The sequence below is a fragment of the Chlorocebus sabaeus genome, chromosome 23, assembly GCF_047675955.1.
Source record: "Chlorocebus sabaeus isolate Y175 chromosome 23, mChlSab1.0.hap1, whole genome shotgun sequence".
Taxonomy (NCBI): domain Eukaryota; kingdom Metazoa; phylum Chordata; class Mammalia; order Primates; family Cercopithecidae; genus Chlorocebus; species Chlorocebus sabaeus.
The window spans coordinates 58,851,199-58,872,265 of NC_132926.1; the positions used below are offsets into that span (position 1 = coordinate 58,851,199).

General features: G+C 39.8%; 1 protein-coding gene across 1 annotated transcript in view; it reads right to left on the reverse strand.

Annotated features, from left to right (window-relative positions):
- Nucleotides 1-21,067, reverse strand: part of PRDM6 (PR/SET domain 6) — a 106,070-nt gene that overhangs the window by 77,902 nt on the left and 7,101 nt on the right. The window contains exon 3 of the mRNA XM_008014254.3: nt 17,351-17,658. Within this exon, the coding sequence (XP_008012445.3) occupies nt 17,351-17,658 (308 nt within the window). The remainder of the gene's footprint in view (nt 1-17,350; nt 17,659-21,067) is intronic.

The window sequence follows — 21,067 nt, forward strand, 5'->3', positions numbered from 1 at the left end:
AAATTACATAACCCTAGAGTTACTCTGGACTTGGGTCCAAATTTAAATGAACTGTTGGATTGCCGGGCAGCCCTGGAGGACCCCTGGGAAAAGTCATCAGAAAGCTTAAAGCTCTTTGGGGGCTCCAGAGCTCCCTGGCAGGGACCAGTTATGTGCATAAAAGCAGGAGGCAAGACAAAATCTCACAATAGAACTTAGTGGCTGGAGAGCCAGCTTATTAGGGTACAAAGCACAGGAATTTTCCAGCTACAGAGAAGTGAAGTAAATTAGGGAGAACAAGGAAATTACTGGCTGGGAGACAGAGTTATTATGGAAAGCTGATTTCACTGTCCAAAAATTTAGCCTGCACTTTTTCTTGAAATTATCCAAATATTTCAGCAATTATCTATTTATATGGTTGTTTTCTGGGCATTTCCATACTATTTCTTCCCAGTCTATTATGTAGTGTCAAAATTATTTGCTTTTGAAGTCATTTTTTCACTTCCATCACCACTTGCAAAGCCTAGCCTGACCGTCCCTCTAGGTCCCAACAGGTCTGGACTTGGAAAAGGTTTTCAACTGGCTTAAAGCAAAATGCCCTGTAACAGAAAAAAAAAAAATTTTCACTTGTGCTACATAATTGAGTTTGATTTCCATACATATCCCCTCCGATAACCACTCTATACAGTTATCCAAATGTCTTCTTAAAAGATATGACAGTTTTCTTTGATAACTGAATCTGGAATACAAAATTGGCAATGAAAGGAAACCACTTTCTTAGTTTGAAACTAGTTTAATATTACCTTGGTGATGCCCATTTTGCAAACCAGCTCCTCTCTGTTTTGTACATTTTAGAATGCAAAGCTCCTAATAATGAGTGCATGAGTCATTCACATGGAGGTGACTTATAATTCAAATTGAATTAACTGTAAATGCAAGCAATTTGAAAAAAATTAAGGCCTTATGTTCAGTGTTGTCACTACATTTGTTAGGGATTTCATCACTGTGTGGAGGCGTTTAGTTCCAGGCTAACATTTGGACAGATGGAAAGCTCCCCTGGAGCATGTGGGTCAAAAGAGCCAGCTCCACCCGACCTTCAGAGGAACTGAGCAAGCAGCCTCCGGGATCCACAGCTTCCCTATGTCACTCACACCAGGCAGCACGGAGCACTCCCTGCATTTGAGAGGGCACAGCTACAAAACAGCCGGCCAGTTGTGATGAAATCTCTTGTAAATTAAAAAGTGATCAACAAAAATGATCACTGTTATTCCCAGTATTATTGTCGTTAGTATAGAGGGAGTTCCTCTGTGTCTTTTCCTGCAGGTATTTTGGCAAGCATGATACAATATGCTCAGGATAACAAATGATTAGTAATATTTTCAAAATGAGGAGAGGGGGATCAGGAAAGGAGGAGAGAAGAAAGGAAGGGAGAAAGGGAAGAGAAGAGGGAGGAGGGAAGAACCAACACAAATGTTGAGCAATTGGATTCAATCATATTAAGAGTATGGAGTCAATAGAAATTATGTTCACAAAGATTTTCAATATGGGGAAATCTTATGATTTTATGATGAGGACAAGCAGCATGCTTTCATATATGAATTTAAAGAAAATACTAACTGCAATAAGAATTATACCAAATTTGTTTTTCTCATTTTTCTTTTCTTTTTAAAATATTTTTCTGCACTTTCAAAATGCATTTTATAAATATTTTCAGCCCTTGTAATGATAAACCATAATTAAAGTGACAAAAAATACTGCAAACATTTTGGGAACAGTATGTGTGTGTGAACGTATGCCCATGTGTATCTGCACCCATGTGTGGCTAGCATGGCTCACTATGAGCAGAGGAGGTAAGAGATTTTCAGTACAAAATTTAGGTGTATCAGATTAGGCATCCTTTTCCTTGGAGAAGGATTCTGGTATAGGCCTCAGTTGGGACATACAAAGGCCCCATGGTTCACAGATCCAACACATTTAGGAGTGGCAGCATCACTCCAACGTCACTACACTACTGAGTCACAGCAACCATGAAGGCAAAAGTAAGGCTCTTCCCTTTATTGTCAGGGGAGGGGAATGAGATGAGGCATCCACAACTATACCTACTACATGGTAATTAGCCCACATTTGACTGCAGATCTGATTCACACAGGTTTATAGAACTACAGATGTCTTAGACCTCCTCTAGTCAAAGCTCTGCATACCGTTACTCAAGCAGACGTCAAGCAGTCTTGTGAATGTAAACAACAGCTATGCACTTGCAACTCCTAATTTATTTCTCCAGCCGCGTCCTATCCTCTGAGTGCCTCCTAACAACATCCACCCATGTTCCACTACAGACTGTTTTCCATCAAGCACCCAGAGTGGTCCTTTGAAAACATAAGTCAGCTCATGCTACTACTGCCCCTCAAAATCTATTTCACTTGAAATAAAATGAAGTCTTTCCCACAGTCTAATTTATCTGACCCCAACTACCATGACCTTATTTCCCACCATGCTCCTCTGAAAACACTGGGCTTTCAGCACCCTGGCCTCCCCAGTCACAAGAGTCATTCATTTTTCTATCAGGTGTCTGTCCTCAACTGTCATTTTAATCTTAAACCTGAATGATGAAATTTAGCATACAAAAAATGCAGAACACCCAGTCAATGTTGAATTCTATATTTAAAAAAATAAATGTTTTAGCATAACTATTTCCCAAATAAGCTTACCAAACTGACTGAGGCTACAAGTAATATCGGGAGAGAAAGCAAAACCTCAACAAGTCTCAAAGGGATGCTGGAAGGAAAGTGAATGTGGAAAGGGCGATGAAGACCTGGGATTGGCCTGAAAGGAATTCTTGGGAGATGTGACTCTAAAATAGTAAAAGAGATGGGTTGACCAGAATAAGAAGAGAGTCTTCTGGGTAAATAAATAGCACAGGCAAAATCACAGCAGTGAGAATTAGCGAGACATTGGTAAACAAACAGAAGTGCTTCCATTAGTTGGCATGAAGGAGCTGACAGAGGAAGCAGACCTGGGCTTGGAAAGACAGTGGAGTCCCACCAACGAGCAGCTGACCCTCTCCCAGGGGCATCTTTCCTTCAGACCCTTGACTTCGTGAATTAGCCATCTATGTTCTCCAGGTCAAACTCTCCCTCCTTCCCTAATCTTTCTAGTGGGAAGTCACCTCTGCCTCCTCTGTGCACCCCAAAAGCACTTTTTGCACACTGCTTCTAACTGGAGTTACTCATGATCCTCTACTATTTTACCATCTTTGAAGGCCAGAGTTGGTCTTTTCCATCCTTGTGACCTGTACAATGCCTCATGCATGGTAGGTTCTCCATAAATGTGTTTCTCTGAATGCTGAGCTTAAATGTTCTAGGATAATAAATATGAAGCCCATGGCCCTGGAACACAAGGTAGGCTAACCATGTCAAGGGCCTGAGCCATGGGGTGTCTGTGAAGCTGTAACTGCTCTGTGTTTGAAAAACCAGTGCAGTGTCCACCTAGAAGAGAAAGGTCACCTCCAGGTCCAGAGGCCAGGGTCAGTTGAATAAAGAGGCGTGTGGCAGAGGCTGAAGCCCCATAATTTAATGGGAGTACAGGCCAGATAATGAGAAGGGGCAGAAAGCAAAGAGCAGACTGGTGAAGAGCAAGAACTCTGCAGTCCACAACACCTACCTTTACTGCACACAGCCTTGGGCAAGTTACTTACTTGCCTTCATCTAAAAAGGCTCTCTGTGCCTTCATCTAAAAAGGTTCTTCATCTGAAAAATGAGTATAGCAGTCTTTACCTTATTGTTTCATTGTGTGAATAAATTAAAATAACCCCTGTAAAGCTCTTAGCAGAGTGCCTGGCAGATAGTCTCAGCTTAAGTATGTTAGCTCTCATTATTGCAATCAGATAAAAAGTATTTATTAAATGCTCTATGTATGCTAGGCATTCTTAACTGCTGGGAATACAAACCTTTAAAAAAAGTTTTTACTGGCCGGGTGCGGTGGCTCAAGCCTGTAATCCCAGCACTTTGGGAGGCCGAGACGGGCGGATCACGAGGTCAGGAGATCAAGACCATCCTGGCTAACACCGTGACACCCCGTCTCTACTAAAAAAAATACAAAAAATTAGCTGGGCGTGGTGGCGGGCGCCTGTAGTCTCAGCTACTCGGGAGGTTGAGGTAGGAGAATGGTGTAAACCCGAGATGCGGAGCTTGCAGTGAGCCGAGATCGCTCCAGCACTCCAGCCTGGGCGACAGAGCGAGACGCCGTCTCAAAAAAAAAAAGCTTTTACTTCGTGATAAATGACATTATGAGTTTGTCAAAATCCATAGACTGTACAACACAGAGTGATAATGTAAATGCTGGAATTTATTTCATAGTCATGCGTCAGTATTGGTTCAGTCATTGTAACGACTAACCACACTAATGGAACATGTGATTAAAAGAAAAACAACTAGTGAAGATGGGATATGAGAACTTTCTGCACTAACGTCTTCAATTTTTATGTTAATTCAGAAGTGTACAACATAATGTCTGTTAATATTTTAAAACCTGGCAATGCTGTTTCAGGAAAAGATCCATTTTAGCTAATGTTTAACAATCAGCTAAATGTCTAAACATTAGATTAAGATGTTGTTTACTATAAAAGTGAACCAAATTTTAAATTGTCAGGCTATAGTTGTGGCACTAATGATTGACTTCATAAATATAAATTTGCACACCTGAAATAAAAGAAGAATGCACATAGCAAAAAAAAAAAAAAAAAGCCATTAGAGTAACTCTAAAATGTTGGGCTCATAGGTTAAAAAGGACTAAGAGAGCATCATAAGTTAAGGATAAAGATTAGGAGAGATGTGGGTGCCAGCAGTTAGTGAACTCAATTTGAAACAATGTCAGGATTTTCAAATGGAGATGTTCACAGACAACTAAGGATATAAGATTTAAGAGAGATTAGTGCAGGATACTGAATCCGAGAGCATCGCTTTTGGGGAGCAACTGAAACAAGAAGAACAGGTGAGCTCTCTGGGTGTGAGAAAGTAAGAAGAGAAAACAGGCTGCATGCTCGGATGACTTCCATCAATGGCAGCAATGGGAAGCCGAAGAGGGAAAAAGATCAGCAAATTAGCAGATAAAGTTGGCATATGGAAAATTTACAGACTGCAAATTACAAATGTCATGCAATGAACATATGGGTTCTCCATATGATATAGGACTGCACTGAAGGGGCTGGCAGGAGAAGTGGAAAGGACAGTGTTGCTGGATGCAGCACTGCTAAGAGCTTAGGGACTTAAGGTGTGCTGCAGGTGGTCACACAGCTCAGACCCAGTGAGAACTGGAACCCAGGCCCTTTGCACACTGCCAAACACCTTCCGGTGGGCCACCTCCTCCGGAAGCACACCTTGATTACTTAGGAGCTAATTACACACAGCAGTTTACACACAGTGTTTTCTGCCGTTTTGGCTGCCTCCTTATGCTTAGCCAGGCGGAGTTCTGAAATACAGAAAGATGGAAGTTATGGAAGTTCATTTTGCTGTCTGTTAGTAGTTCTTTAATATGTATATCTATTATCTACCTATATCTGGGGAGGGGGGAGAGGTGATAAGGGAAGAGATTGGAAACGTCTACAGGAGATTAGCCAAGATGTAGCAGGGAAGAAGGCAAGGTAGAGACCGGAATTAACACAGGATTATTAATAGACTAGACCAACTGTGGACCTGAAGCAGAAGAGAGGCCAGGTGAGCTCAAGAGTAACAAAGACAAGGGAAGAAGCGGGAAGGGAGGCAAACAACCGCAAGGGGCAAGGAAGACAAAGGAGGAAACTGGCATTTTGTTTCTTAACGATAGTTTCAGGATTGCCTGGGACATTTGTTAACAAAGTAGATTCCTGACCCCCAATCCAGGACCCCTGAGTCCAAATCATTTAGGACAGGTCCCCAGATTGCACTACGCTTGACTCCCTGCTAGAGAGGCTGAGACTACTGAGCTATAGGAAAGTCATTGAAAACGTAGATTTTTTTTAAATTATGGCAAAACAAATATACCTAACACAAAACTTAACCATTGTAACCATTTTTCAATGTACAGTTTAGTACTGTTAAGTCTATTCACATTGTTATGCAACCAATCTCCAGAACTTTTTATCTTGCAAATCTGAAACCCCACCCATAATATATATTATTATTATTACTGTTAATCTGATGAATAGCTTTGCTGAAGTTCAGCCAGCTATCCTAGTTTCACAGCTGATATGCAGATCATGGGGCACAGATATTACTGTGGGAATCTAGGATTATGGATCAGTGACTAAGCTGGATTGGTTGTGACATATTTTGAATATCACCCCTGCTTAGGTTGCCATAAAAGTAAAAGCCACCAGACGTGGTGGCTCATGCCTGTAATCCCAACACTTTGTGAGGCCAAGGCCGGCAAATCACTGAGGTCAGGAGTTCAAGACCAGCCTGACCAACACGGAGAAACCCTGTCTCTACTAAAAATACAAAATAAGCTGGACCCAGTGGTGCATGCCTGTAATCCCAGCTACTTAGAAGGCTGAGGCAGGAGAATTGCTTGAACCCGGGAGGCGGAGGTTGCGGTGAGCCAAGACTGTGCCATTGCACTCCAACCTGGGCAACAAGAGCGAAACTCTGTCTCAAAAAAAAAAAAAAAAAAAAAAAAAAAAGGTAGGCCGGGCACAGTGGCTCACGCCTGTAATCCCACACTTTGAGAGGTTGAGGTGGGTGGATCACTAGAGGTCAGGAGTTCAAAACCACCCTGGCCCACATGGTGAAACCCCATCTCTACTAAATATACAAAAATTAACCAGATGTGGTAGCAGACACCTGTAATCCCAGCTACTCGGGAGGTTGAGGAAGGAGAATCACTTGAACCCGGGAGGCGGAGGTTGCAGTGAGCCAGGATTGTGCCACTGCACTCCAGCCTGGGTGAAACAGTGAGACTCCATCTCAAAAAAAAAAAAAAAAAGAAAGTGAAAACTCCAGGGACTACAATAGAAATAATTAGTATGAAATACATATATATTAGGGAAAATATTAATTTTAGTCAAAATTTTTGTTCTTTATGACATGTTTTGGCATTTATGTTTATTTTTTTCATCTAAAATTTCTAACTGCAGAGTGTCACTTGGAATTCTTGCTTTTCACAGGGTCAACAGTGACACATATTCAGAATTTGCATGATATACTATTATGTCTGTATTCACAGGTACATACATGGCTGCACACACATTTTTACAGACCGTGCCAAATATGCCACTATGTTGATTTGTTGTCATTTAATATTTATGGACAGGTCACAATACGCTGGACACTGAGATGATCTTCTATTCAGAATTCAATATCCAGTGTCAAACCTACCTAATGAATTGCTCCTGATTTGAGGTTCGTGGTCAAAAAGCATTCACATGTTAGGGCTTCCTTATGATTTTTCCGGATGTTACTAAGTAATTCTCACATTTTCATCTTGCAAGTCGGTTCTTTGTTGTGAGGATTTTCAATTAGCATTTTGCTTACTGAAATCATGTACATTTAGGAAATATAAATGTGCCAACATTTGTAGTCATCCTTGTTGCCCTCCGTTAAAAATACATTTTTAAAAATGAGAGCCATCCAGTGGTGTTTTTTAACATCCATGTTGCATGGTATCCCTTTAGTACATAATTGTTTTTTATTTGTAAGCATTGCTAAGTAAATTTACATTGAAATATTACTTAAACTTGATTTTTTAGCAATTAAATCCATATGATGTATCATGGTCTACCATTAATACATACAATCTTTTGTTTTATCAAATAAATAATGATACTCTTTATATCTATGTGCAGAGTCCACAAGAGACAAAAATTACCATTAAAATCGAACTGAAAAATGGGGAAAAATCTCATTTGTTACACAAAAGTCATCAATATTTTCTCTGTAATTTACATAGCCATCAATGTTACTTTCCTTCACATATGGGGAAAAAAGAGGTATAAAGAAATTAAGTTGTTTCACTAACGTCTCACCACAACTAGATAAATTAATGTCTCCCTACTTTAAAAAGCATTTCAAAGAGACTTGATCCTTTCTTTGTAAACACCTTCATGTATAAAAAGGAAACAGAAATTTTCTCCTTCCTTTCCTGAGGAACATTATAATCTCCTCGTAGACCCCAGAAAGGCTTTGTTTTTATTAAAGACATGTGCTATAAAATACATGAAAATATTGGCAGGAGTGTTTTTATAATATCAGAAGGGTCTGCAGGCTGTTAATAAAATTTCCCACCAGGAGAATACAGAGTGGAGAAGATAAGACTAGACAAAATGAAAATCTATTCATGGGTGAGCCAAATTTAAATGTCTGCTGGAACCCTGTGAAAACAGTGCCATTGGTTGCGATTTCCAAGATGTTTGGCAGTATCAAAGAGATAGTGCAAATACCTTTTACCAAAACTGTGACTCAATGAAATAAAGCTATATTATAGTATATAATCATGTCTCAAAAGCCCACTATGAAAACCATCAACAATGGTTACCACTGCTTTATACCCTTATATAGTTCAAATGTCTAATGAGCACATTAATTATTTGTAATATAAAATGGGCACATTTTATATTATAATATAAAAATTAATTTCCACTATTTTTAAGCTTAATTTTGAGATCCACTTTCTGGATTATCTGGGTCAAATTTTATACTGCAATTAATTGCAATAAATTGAAATTAAGTGCTTTCCTTAGTAGCCCAATATTTTTCAGGACTCTCACCCCCAGAAACTATTTGCATATTTTTATATCATAAATAAATTTTAATATTAGTTTGGGACAAACACAACAGGTTCCAAAAGCATTGTATTCTAATCTTGAATTTGTTAAGGAGCTATCTACTATTTTGAAGTTTACATGGATATCTCATAATTTAATTTAAGTACACATGGATAGTTCATAATTTAATGCTGTTCTTTTGTGATAAACATTAATATTCCCAGGTGTGCTAACAATATTTAGCTCTTGGTGCTTTACAAGACACTGAAAACATGACTTGATTACATTTAATTTGATTTCAATTAAAAAGCACTTAAGAAGTTTCTACTGAATTAGATTACACTGGATGTTTCTATAGAAGACACTTCATTATCTGAGGCAGCTTTAATTTAAAATGACCACAGAGAGTGAAAAATACTGTTCATTTTAATAAAATGGGCCAAATCCCATATCATTATTTCACAATTGCACGCTGTAGATTTTGGTTTATTAAATAAATGTACAGAGGCACTGGGAAAAGCATGTTATACTGAGTGCCTCATCACAGTTCACCCAAGTCAGAGCTAACCACGCAGCTTTTAAGTCTTAACAGAAACCAGAAATGCTGTGAAAAAAAAATAATTAAAAATGAGGAGATGCTATCAAGACACTGAGTGAAAATATTACGTTTTTACTAAATTTCTAAGTAGTCAGTTTTACAACTAACTAAAAATGAAAATGAACTTCTGACTTAGGCAACATTAGCAAATAAAGACAAGGTGCCACCAAACCACTGAACTTCCTGAAATACAACATTTCCCCTTTTAAACAAAGAACTACCTTAAGATCAAATTACTATGTATTCACAAACAGGACAAAAATCAGAACAAAAATTGCTTGTATTCCCAACACCGTGTTAAACAATTTTCTAAAGAGTTATTATTTTACAAGTCCCAGTTTGTGTTAAAGTTTTAAAGGGAGAAAAGGATGATTGAAAACAAAAGGATGATTAAAAACAAATGTCTCAAAGTCAGTTATTTTGTACTAAGCATAAACCACATGGCTAGCTTTCACTGGAAAGAACCCTGCAGATACATGTGGCATGCCCATTTCTGATATTTCAGGAATAAAAGCAACTCTGTGGATTGTGGTTAGTGATTAAGCACCAAGTGAACTTGATGTGTGTATGTTCTTGTATAGGAAAACCTGCAGCATTTTGAGCATTTCACACTTGTAACAATGTATTAGGCCTTCTAGATTTAATTGACCTAAAATCCAGTGATTCCACAATATATCTGTTGGATAATTAGAACTCTAAGGACCAACAAATAAAACACATTATTGAACTTTAGATCTTCAATCAAACAAATACTTACAGCTGCAATTTGCAAAAATTATTTCCTTTAAATTGGCATCATATTAAACTCTGTGCTAGTGATTTGAAGCACATAAGTATGATCAAAACCCTCCCCTAAAATTACCATTCAAGTCCAAAAACAATGATGTAATCTTTAAAACAATCTGCACCTGCTCTCACAGTCTAGGTGCGTCTCCTCTAAAGACAAATGAAATTTCATAATTCTAAGATTCCTTGAAAAGTCCATCTGACCTTGAGACCAAGAACAGCAGGGTGGGGGGAATAGTAACCTGGTTTAGTAACCAGTAGCTATAGATACCAGAGAATGTGCTTGTCGTCAATGATCATTGCTGAAATCTGTCTATACCACACTGGAACAATCAATTTTGTAAATGATTGCAATAATCAAGGAAATTGCCTAATTTATAAATCCTTGCATACAGCATTTTAATGGATTCCTCTATTTTAATGCTGATGCCTTCAAAGCTAAATGAATTGTTGTCCAGGCTGTCATTACACAAAATGATAAAAACATTCCGTCTGGTGGGGAAACCACATCTCATGGATATTCAGACCCTCAACCCATAATCACTCATTAGTGATTTCCATGAAAGTTTTGCACCGCTGAGCCTTTGGAAGAGCAAAAGAGCAAGCTTATTTGTTTCTGCATCTTTGTGGAAATCCCTGTTATAGTTTTGGAATTTGAACAAATTACCTGTCATTGAATTGTAAAGCACTGGATGTGTCCCCCAGTTCTGACAGCCACATACTGTAATAGTTTTCCTCTCTCTCTCTTTTTTATCTAATGCTGTGCCATTTTTTACCACCAAGCCTCAGAGTCAGCAGGCCCAGAAACACTGAACTCCCAGATCGTGCATCACATCAGCATGGATGATGTTGGATGCGCCGAAGCAAATGTGTGATGTCCCAACCCTTATGCTCCCACTAACCGGTAAATCTATGCAGTCTACCTGGAAATCCAGGCTGCACACTTAGCTCTATCCCTAAGCCTGCCACACATAGATTGCTCTTCTCAGTTAAACCTTGGTGAATTGATTCCAGCCAATAGTGTGCTGTCAGTACTTTACTTACTGCTCAATCTCACTAACCTGACATTTATGGTGCACTGATTGGCCTCTGTCAGTGGTGCTGGTTGTAAATTCACTTTGAAAAGCTTTGTGTTAACAGCCTTCAACCAGGCTCCAAGAAGAGTACGAACAGGCAGCCTGACAATTGCTCGACCTCCTGCCCTTATTACAGTGAGTAAATCAGGGTTTGAGCCATTAGGCTGGAGCCTGGGGCCTACACAAAAAGGATTGACATGACGAAAGGTCAACCTCTGTCACACATGTGTAACAATTTGGATAATGGAATTCTGTAACTTATCTGAGTGAGGTGGCAAATGCTTACAAGGAAAAGTATATATTCTGCTCTGGCTTCTCTGGCTTTTATGCTAAGTACTTATACTGAAGTCTGTATTTCTTGTGTAAATATACAAGGAATGTCTGAACTAATGAAATCTTGGGGTATATACGATCCTAAAAAAGAATGAAAGAAAAAGAACGAGGCAGGCAGGCTCATAGTTGTTCTACACATAGGTTTCTTTAGCATAGCAAATGGTTTTTCCCATACTACCAGTGTATTAAATCCACCTTCTGAGACAAGAGGACTTTGATATTGTAGGCATAATCCCCAGCTGAGTAATATGTAGTTTTTCATATTCAATCACAACAATTTTTAATCCATATTATACTACAACTGTAAGTGATTTCTGGGTAACACAATAGATATTCTCAAATTAAAACTGCTTTAATTTACACAGTGAAATAAGAAGGTTCCCCTGCAGGCTTCTTGGGACCAGTGTTATCATATGACATTTCCATCAGATCACTTGCTGCCAGGCAGTTACTGGGGAGGGCAGGTTTCATTTACCCACTAACCTCTGAGATTCTTTCTCTTTTTATATCTTCCTTTTAAGTCAGTGTGGGAAAAGAAAAAAAAATTGCATGGTGTAAGAAAATATGCAGTTATGGACCAGTAAATATTTGTGAATTATTTTCTTCATATTGACAAAATGCTATCGATAAAAGATGCAATTTGTAAAAAATAGATAAACTGAACTAATGAGAAAAATAGTCCTGTGGATACAGAACTCATCAGTCTTTATAAACTATTTGTAGCTAAAGCACTGTAGTGTCACATGCATGTTGGGATTAAACCACACTGATGTGAGAATGTCCAAATGGCTGTTATAATTTTTTTTAAAGCAGAATTATTTTTGGACTTAGAAAACCAAGGGTGGCACTGTGCAGCATGATACATAAACCAAAAGGGCCAGAACTTTAAATGGACATTTTCAAAGCAACTTAAAGTACTAAGTTTTGACTTTTAACACAATGCTGGAAACCATTCCAAGAGGCGGCAGATGGTTTTACAGTTTATGTAAAACTACAAAATGCTCACACTCTATCAAATGGGCACCACTATAAAAGACATCTTCAAATCAAATGAGGCAAAGCCAGAGAGATACACCAGCTGTTACTCTGCATAATTTAAAACATAATAGTAGCATTGCTATGGTTTATTTTTAAGGAGAAATTATTTGAATTTCACAAATTTGACATATTCAAAACCAAACTGACAGGCAGACTACTCTATTAAATGATAAATTGCTGAAAAACATGATTTTTACTTCAATATAATTGCGACAACTACATAATTCTATCCCCTAGTGTTTTGGTGAATCACGCCAAAATGAGCCAAAGCCTATAAAACAGAATATGGAATATATAATTACAATACTATCACTGGGACAACTTTTAAATGATTCTAATTTAATTGAAAATGATTAATTTAGAACAATTTTTTCAACATCTAAATACATATAAGTGGGTACAGTACTGTAAATATGAAATTGAGTCATTTATAGAAACATACATATATTTAAAATATGAAATCAATTTATTTTCCTCTAGAACCAACTACCTATGATGGTTTTGAAAAATGAACATTTAGCAATATGTAATATATTTTTAATATTGGTTTTCATTAATATATCTTGACTTAAGCTAAACAGTAATGATGAAAAATAGACCATTTGCTTAACAGCAAAACTCTTATTAAATCTAAAATATTATGGCACAAAACAAATCACAGAAAGGCTCACATTATGTTATCCCCCTTGATTTTCTAAAGAAAAATAATGAAAGTTTCCACATAGTGAAACCTTCATTTCATTTCATTCCACAAATGAAAACGAGACACTCAAATTTACTCAGGCAAAGAGAAGACAGGTTCTGTAAAATTAAAGCCCTTTCTAGTATCTTAACTGTAACACTAACAAGTCCCTACATTATTTCAATTAGCAGGATAATTTTTCTAGGGTGAAAATAAGTGCAATTTATTTTGTCATTCTTGCTAAAATTTCTTGTCAAGTCAGACACTGAGTTGAAAGGCCTGAGTAATTCTAGCCTATCTTAAACTGTAACCTTATTTTAAACTTCCGTATTTTATTCCAGTAGAATTTTAAGTATACACTGGGTACATTCCTCAGGTCCAGTCATATTAAATTCTGATGTTAAGCAGAAAGAGGAAACCATGTGCAACTAGATTAATTTATCTCAAGGGAAAGGGGGCACATTAATAATTGAGATAATGTTTTCATAAATGTTGGAATCAAATGTGCCTTTTCACTTCTTTATTGGAAAACACATTAGGATAAAATTATCTCATTCTCATCAATAAGACCTAATTGCTGAGAAAGATTGCTTTCTTTGGAAAATATTGAGAAAGATTTTATTTCATATTAAGTCCAAATAGCTAGAAATGTATCATGCATCCAAGTCTTGGAATAAATATATATAACCAAGGCAAGTCATTGTCTGATGCATCCTGCAATGTTTTGTTTTAAAGTATCTGAATTTATTATTGCTTAAAAAACACATTAAAATTCTGATTCTAGAAGACACTGGCAAAAATAAATGACTAATGATTTGGCTTTTAGCTTGTAATCTTCTTAAACTATAAAAACTAAAAAATTACCTTGGCTTATTGCAAAAAAAAAAACACAAAAAAAAACTCTCTTGGAATTTCCCATAAACACCCTGAAGAGTCAAAACATATTGAATGTAATGAAATGATATTTAACTTTCTTTAAATTGCTGTATTTTGAAGAACTATGATTATACACAAAGAAAATATTAACTGAAAAAAATTATTACATGCTTACAAACCAAACAAGCTCTCCATGGCTGATGTATATTAAATAACAAAAAGTCATTTTTCTACAAAGAAAATGGAGCTTTTAATGATTAAATAAAAGGAGTAACTAAGGTGAATCTGATTGTTTCTGCAATAAGCCTTCACGTGTATAATAAAGTACAACCTTACTAAAAACAATGAACTGTAAACTGAAACAAAAATCCATCATCTACTTGGAAACAGTGACGGGAAAAGATTAGCAATCCATTTATTGTACTGAAATAAAGATAAGTAACCCTGGTAAGATCCATCAGGACCTGAGTATTGAACTTGAAATAAAAAGACATTTCTTCATTAGCAAATGACTTGAAAAGATGTGCGGAAGACAAATGATTACAGTTGCCTTTTAAAATAAAATAATCATGATTCAACTGTTTTTAATTTTTTAACACACTTTGTTGACTTGCTATTCTGGAAGACATCTAAAAGAATAAGTTTTTGAAATGGATAATTATTACATGAGTCATTAAACAATTATTGCCAAACATCTCCTATATACCTACAATGTATTCCACTTACTGATTCTAATATGAATAATATGATGATTTTTAAAATTTCAGAATAAAATTTAGAAAGAACTATAGAAAAGAACTAAAATTTAAGGAACAATCTAACATTTGAAATATTGTATTACAGGAAGAACTAAAAGTTAAGGAACAATCTAACACTTGGAATATTGTATTATAAATGTAACAATTCAAACAGTCATGTTTCATAAAAATAAATTATAATGCTTAAAAATTTTAAACCCATACTCTATATCTTAAAAATCATTATGCTAATAAAAATCTGAAACCTATTTTATAAAGTAAGTATTTTATTTTACAAATGGACATTGGCACTAAGTTACCTGGCCCCAGTTAGTCGCATTTCACGTGATCGCCCAGGAAACTGACACATTTTGTATGGCTGAAGTTTTAATATCCCTTCAATTCCCAAACGTATCTTATTCTAACTGTTGCTACAGATAATTAAAAAATAGATTATGTCCTGAATTTAGGAGTTGGATCCTGCAGATCATCCAAGCATACACCCAGCAAGTCTTTTTTCTAACAGAGAACCAACTCTAAGAACCACCCCAGTGCATTCAACTCACATGCCCTGAACAATAGATAAAATTCACTTTATATCTACTGAAGTACCAAGAAAAAGAAAAACACTGGCTAAATTCCCCACTCTCTTCACTACAACAAAATTTTAACTTCATCAAGTACAAGTAAAGGTAGAAAAGAAAGGTTCCATAGTTTTCAGTGTTAATATACATTATTACAGTCTATATGTTTAGTGGCCTCCTGCCAACATCCCAATCATTCAAAGCCTTCTGGGGGGGAAAAACCCACAATGAACTGTGAGATTTTTTTTCATGTTTATGTCTTTGTCCCCTGGCACTCTAAAAATAGATAGGCATCAAAGTGCAATATAATAGTGTTCAGTTTTAACATATTCAGGTAGAGTAAATTTGTACTATTGAACAATTGTTGTACGATTTTCTTAGAAAAATATTGGCAGACCTTTAACTATATGATATTAGAGTTCCTAATAACACCACTGGAACATAAGAAGTACCTAAAAGTGTTTTATAAACTTTAAACCACATTGGAGGTTATAACTAATTAGTAAGAAACAAAACCAAAATGTTTCCAAACCAGATGCTTTAAGCCGGGGCACTCCAGGAGATAACTATAGGGTAGGTAGCTCATTGGCTTCCATGTCCTTATTTTGGGCTGCTGGGCTGTTGACTCATACACTCAGCTCCTCCTCCATCAAAACAGGCTTTGCAGATACAGGCCTCAGGACCCCATCCCCAATAGTCACGGGAGGGTTCTGGACACCAGGTCTGTTTTTCACACTGTATCTCCACAGCCTAATACAGTGCTGGTCAGAGTGGACACTCATCAAAACTTTGAGTGGATTAATGAGTCCCATGAGTTTTATTTAGTGAATATAAGGCAGCTCACAGTGAAAAAGATCATCTTGACAGGCCAGCAAGCCAAGTATGAGAGGCAATCTCTTGCAGAAATGACCCATTAATGGAGCCCAGGGGTTCATGTCAACTTGGCCCCTGGCATTTAAGAAACTTGATTTTCTAGCTATTCCCACTTTATTCTACCACTTGCCCAGTTAGTCAGATTTACATATTGCTTGAGGGTATGACTTCTGGCATCTTGTATTACATAAGCAACTTTCCTTGGATGGAGGTGTCTAAGATTGGTAGGAGGATTACCTAATGATAAGCATCTATCTCTTCAGAAGTGAACCTCAATAATCCACCATGACGTTTTGGGAGAAACCTCAGGCTGACATTTTTCAAATAGATTATTTTAAAATAATTGCTTCAGGTAAGATTGTGTCATTAAAGTATTATCCTCAACTGGGTTACACCAAAGTGTTCAGTGTTTCCACGTTCTGATTTTCCATCTTGATGAAGACTACATAATTTCCGTTCATCGGAGAAGCAGCAGAATTTGTGATTTCTGATTCCCAATATAATTTGCCTACTTTGGGTCCTTTGAAAGTTGTGAAACATGTGGTCTCTCACGTTCAACACTGACAAAATTATTTTTATCTGAGAAAAGGGGCCAGTCTCTCCTTCCTCCCCTCTGTGCTTCTGTTCCTTTCTGCTCACTACACAGAAACACACTGGAAGCACTTGGAATGGGACATAAAGGTCACCCAGTTCAAACATTCTAATGCCCACCCTCCTCTGTTCCATCTCCTCAGCTGTTTTCTCTTTTTCTCAAAGTTCAGAGAGACCAATAGTCAAATCCATTCTAGCTGGAATGGAGGTAAGTTAAGGTGACTCTGTCTTCAGACACCTGTAGGCTCTGTTTCCCTGGCTATTTTGTCAGCCCCAGCTCTGTCAGCCTCCTTACTGCAGGTGCCTCAGACACCAGGCATCTACAAGACCAGAGAAATCTATTCTCCGCTACCCTCCGGGGGCCAAGGGAGGCTCTCTTCGCAGTTGCCATCGCCAAAGGCCAGGCTCCCTGCCGGCCAAGGCTCCTGCTGGGTGGCGAGGCACTGTGCAGCGGGCCACTTACCTCCCAGAGATGCTGTGTGTTCCTCACGGCGCCTGCCTGCACCTTCTCTGGGGGCAGAAGCACGCCTTGGAAAGGTCCAATCCAGGTGCCTTGCTGGATCCTCTGCGCCGCGCAGATGCCGTAGGCCAGGCCAGGCACTGTACTGGTGCAGAGGCACACCTCGCGAGGCAGGTCCCGCAGCCACTCAGGCAGCTCCGGCGGGGGTGCGGCGGCCGCAGCGCTGCTGGTGCCCACGAGCCGGCGCAGCGAGTGCAGTGGCCCGTGCATAGGGCACTCGCCGTTGCGGTTGTCCGCGCACATATCGCAACCTGCGGGAGACAAGGAGGAGGAAGGGAAGGGAGCGGGTTAATCCAGCCGCTCTGAGCGGACCATCTTTGAGTAAACTCCCGAGACAACAGCATCACCGCCCGCCTGGGTAAGCCACCTTCGAGGAAGGTGATGCCTTGGGGGCACCGAAGCAACTCAGAGGAGGAGGAGAAGAGAACCCGCGCCGCTCCCTTGGAATTCGCGGAGCCCAGATCTGCCTGGTACCGGGCCAGACCTCTAGGCTCCCCAAAAAGCCTTCGGATCTGGGAGCAGATAGCACGTCCGCTCTCCACGGAACCGATAGTTCCAGACTACTTCTTCCCGTTTCAGTCTCTCTGCATCTCTCCCTCTGTCTCTGTCTCTCTTTGTCTCTCTCTTCCCCACTGTATCTCGTTCCTTCTGACCCTTTCGCCCATTCCTAAGGTTTCTATCCGGAGTTTCAGGAGGTGTTTATCCTTGTATTGCGGGAAAAAAAGCCCGTCTCTTGCCCAATCTGCTAACTCGAAGAGATTCTATACTATTCGTCTGGATATTTAGCTTTCCTCTTTTTACAATTACACAGGAGACGATTTAAAATCACCGGACTGGGGTGGGGGGAATTCTATCGCGGGTGCCATTCACACTTCCTTCGACCCAGAGACTCGGAGTCTTCCTCGACTGCCTCCCAAACGCCCACGGGACAGGGCAGAGCAGGCCTGCAGCCCAGTAGAGCAGGAGCCGCAGCCCCAGGACTCCAAGCGCGCGCCCGCACTGGGGTCCCTCAAGCGACCAGTCAGTTCTCCCCCAGGCACTGAAGCAGGGCGGGGACAGGTGGACCAGGGTGGGAGACGGGGGTGCTGTTCTGGAGGGTTTGGTGTGTACGCTCTTTCTAGACACCGGAAAGAAACGAATAGCAAATTTAACGATTAGCGTAATTGTTAGAGAAGGCACCAACTCCTGCCCCGACGGCTGTTCTCCAGGCTAAACGCGATTCTGTCTTGCTATGCAATGGGTGAAGCTGTTGATGAAGCTCTCTCTCTCTCTGACACTCCCTAGACCAGCCTGCGCGAGAGGGACCCCCACCCTCCAGGTCGGGCGGTAGTGGGCGCCCAGTATCCCTCCACTCGAACTGGGCGGGAAGGGGGCAGGCGGCCACGGGAAACAGAGCCTGTGGCGACTGCGCTGTCGCATCGCAGCGCCCTCCGGGTTATTAATGGGCCTGGAGGAGCCGCCGTGTCTGCGCCTCAGCGCTGAGGGCCTGCCCGGAGAAGGTGGCCTCGGCGCCCGCCGGCGCGACCCAGCCTCCTTGGCCCAGCTTCCCTGAGGAGCCACGGCGACCCCGCGAAAGTGTCAGGCCTATGGCACTGGGCCTGACACCTGGCGAGTCCCGCCTGGCGGACACGGTGAAAGCTGGCCACCGGTGGATGTGCCAGCGCGGGGCGGCGGGTGGCCCTCGTGGCATCCAGGCACCTGCCGTAGGCCTTGGCCGCAGCCAGGCCTGGTGGATCACCCTGGATGTGCCTTATCTGCGCTGAAATGGCCGAAACGCCCCAGAAACTTGTGAGTCCGTATGGAACTTTTGTGTAAGGAACACCTAATCGCAACCCAGCATGGTAAGGGAACCCTCGATTTGCCATTTGCTTCACAGCAAAGGAGGGCTGACTATGTAAGCATCCTGTCTCACTGGAGAGGGCTCTAGCCAGCCAAGCCTTCCCTTCAGTCAGCAGCTACTCCTCCACTCCTCCCAAGAGAGCTGAAGAATTAGGGTTGCAAGCTTCTCAGAAATGTCCCCAGACCTCTGAGGTGAAAAGCAACAACTTGTTTCCCAAAGTAGAGAAGTGTCCATGCCGCTGGGTCTCCCTCACACAAATGCCCTTTTCTGTCCCTCCTCTACCAGCAACACGAACTGTTGTTAAAATTCTTCCAGACTCTGCTTTTGACCCCAGGGCCTGGATGGAGTATTCTCACACTTATCCATATGTCAGCCCCTCTGAAACACACACACTTCACACACCCTCTCAAGCTTATTGATTGTGAAAATAAAAACTTCAAGACATTTTGGGAATTACATGAAAGACAATAAACACAATTACAGTGCATACTATGTGTCAGACACCTGTCTGGAACCAACAACCAGCATATTATCTAAGTATCATGATTCCCATTCTGCAGATAAAGCAATTTCCAAGCCCTGTTACTGCACCAAGAACCAGAAGCTAGAAAGTGGCAGAGAAAGGATTCACAGCCAAAGCTGCCTGACTGCAAGGCCTCTAAACCCAGAGATTTTTAAAAGACTAATGAAAGCTGGGAGAATTTAACATTCAAACTCATGACTCAATTGAATTGAAATACTTCACTGAAGTAACTATTTGGGGGCCATGAAACTTGCTGTAGCATGATTGAGTTATAGAGGTTTCCCTCTTTTCCACACTCTTGTGTTTTCAGACATCAAAGTAAGAGAATGGATAGGAAAATACATAGATAATGTCTATAATTTTGAATGTTATTGTCTGACCTCAGAGACAGCCTTTCAGCACCTTTGCAAAAATAGCTAAAAGCAAATGACAATAAGCAAAGGCAAATGGAAATAGAAATAAGTCACTCCAGGGAGTTGCTTAACTGATTTTTTTTTCTGCTCGACTCAATGATGCAAATAGTGAGAAGCAAGAGTGTTTAGTATTCATTCCCTAGCAGCTTGTACCAGAGATTGTCAGCTTCCAACATGGTTCTCCACACGTCATCCCATCAACTACATCAGCATAGGTACCACTACCCTCATAGACAAAAGCATACTTCTAATATTTGTAATGCATGATAATAAAACTGTGGCTAAGGCCTTTCTCCAAGAAGTCCTCTAAAGCCGTCTTCAACTTATTGTTTCATTTGTCTCCATAAAGAGTTGAAAAACTTAATAGTAGCATTATGCTACTATTAAGAGTGAATAATTGAGGCTCTACCAATATCTAGAAGACTACCTGTGTATTAGGTCCACAGCAGGCTAGACAAAGTCAATCAACTTTAATTAGTGCACCCAACAAAGGTCTTCTTAATTTGTGAACCACTTCATGCTATATCAAAATATTCTGCCAGAAAAGTTGACCAACTGCCATCAAGATACATGTTATATTCCAATGTTATTTTTTAATACACAAAATTCCCCCACCTGAAACATTTGAGTTCTAACTTATGTCTGAGTCTCAGGGTAGCTTGAGGATATTCAAAACAAGTAACATTTCTTGGGGTTGACAAATATGCTCAAGACAAACATTCTAGCAGAGTATAAACACCTACATGAAAAGGTTTGAAAGAGAAGTAGGCTATATGCCCAAACTATGTATAAATGTATATATGTCATTATATTATATATACACACACAGAGCATTCCAGGGCAAGCAATACATAACACAACTACTTAAGTTCCTAACAAGGAAG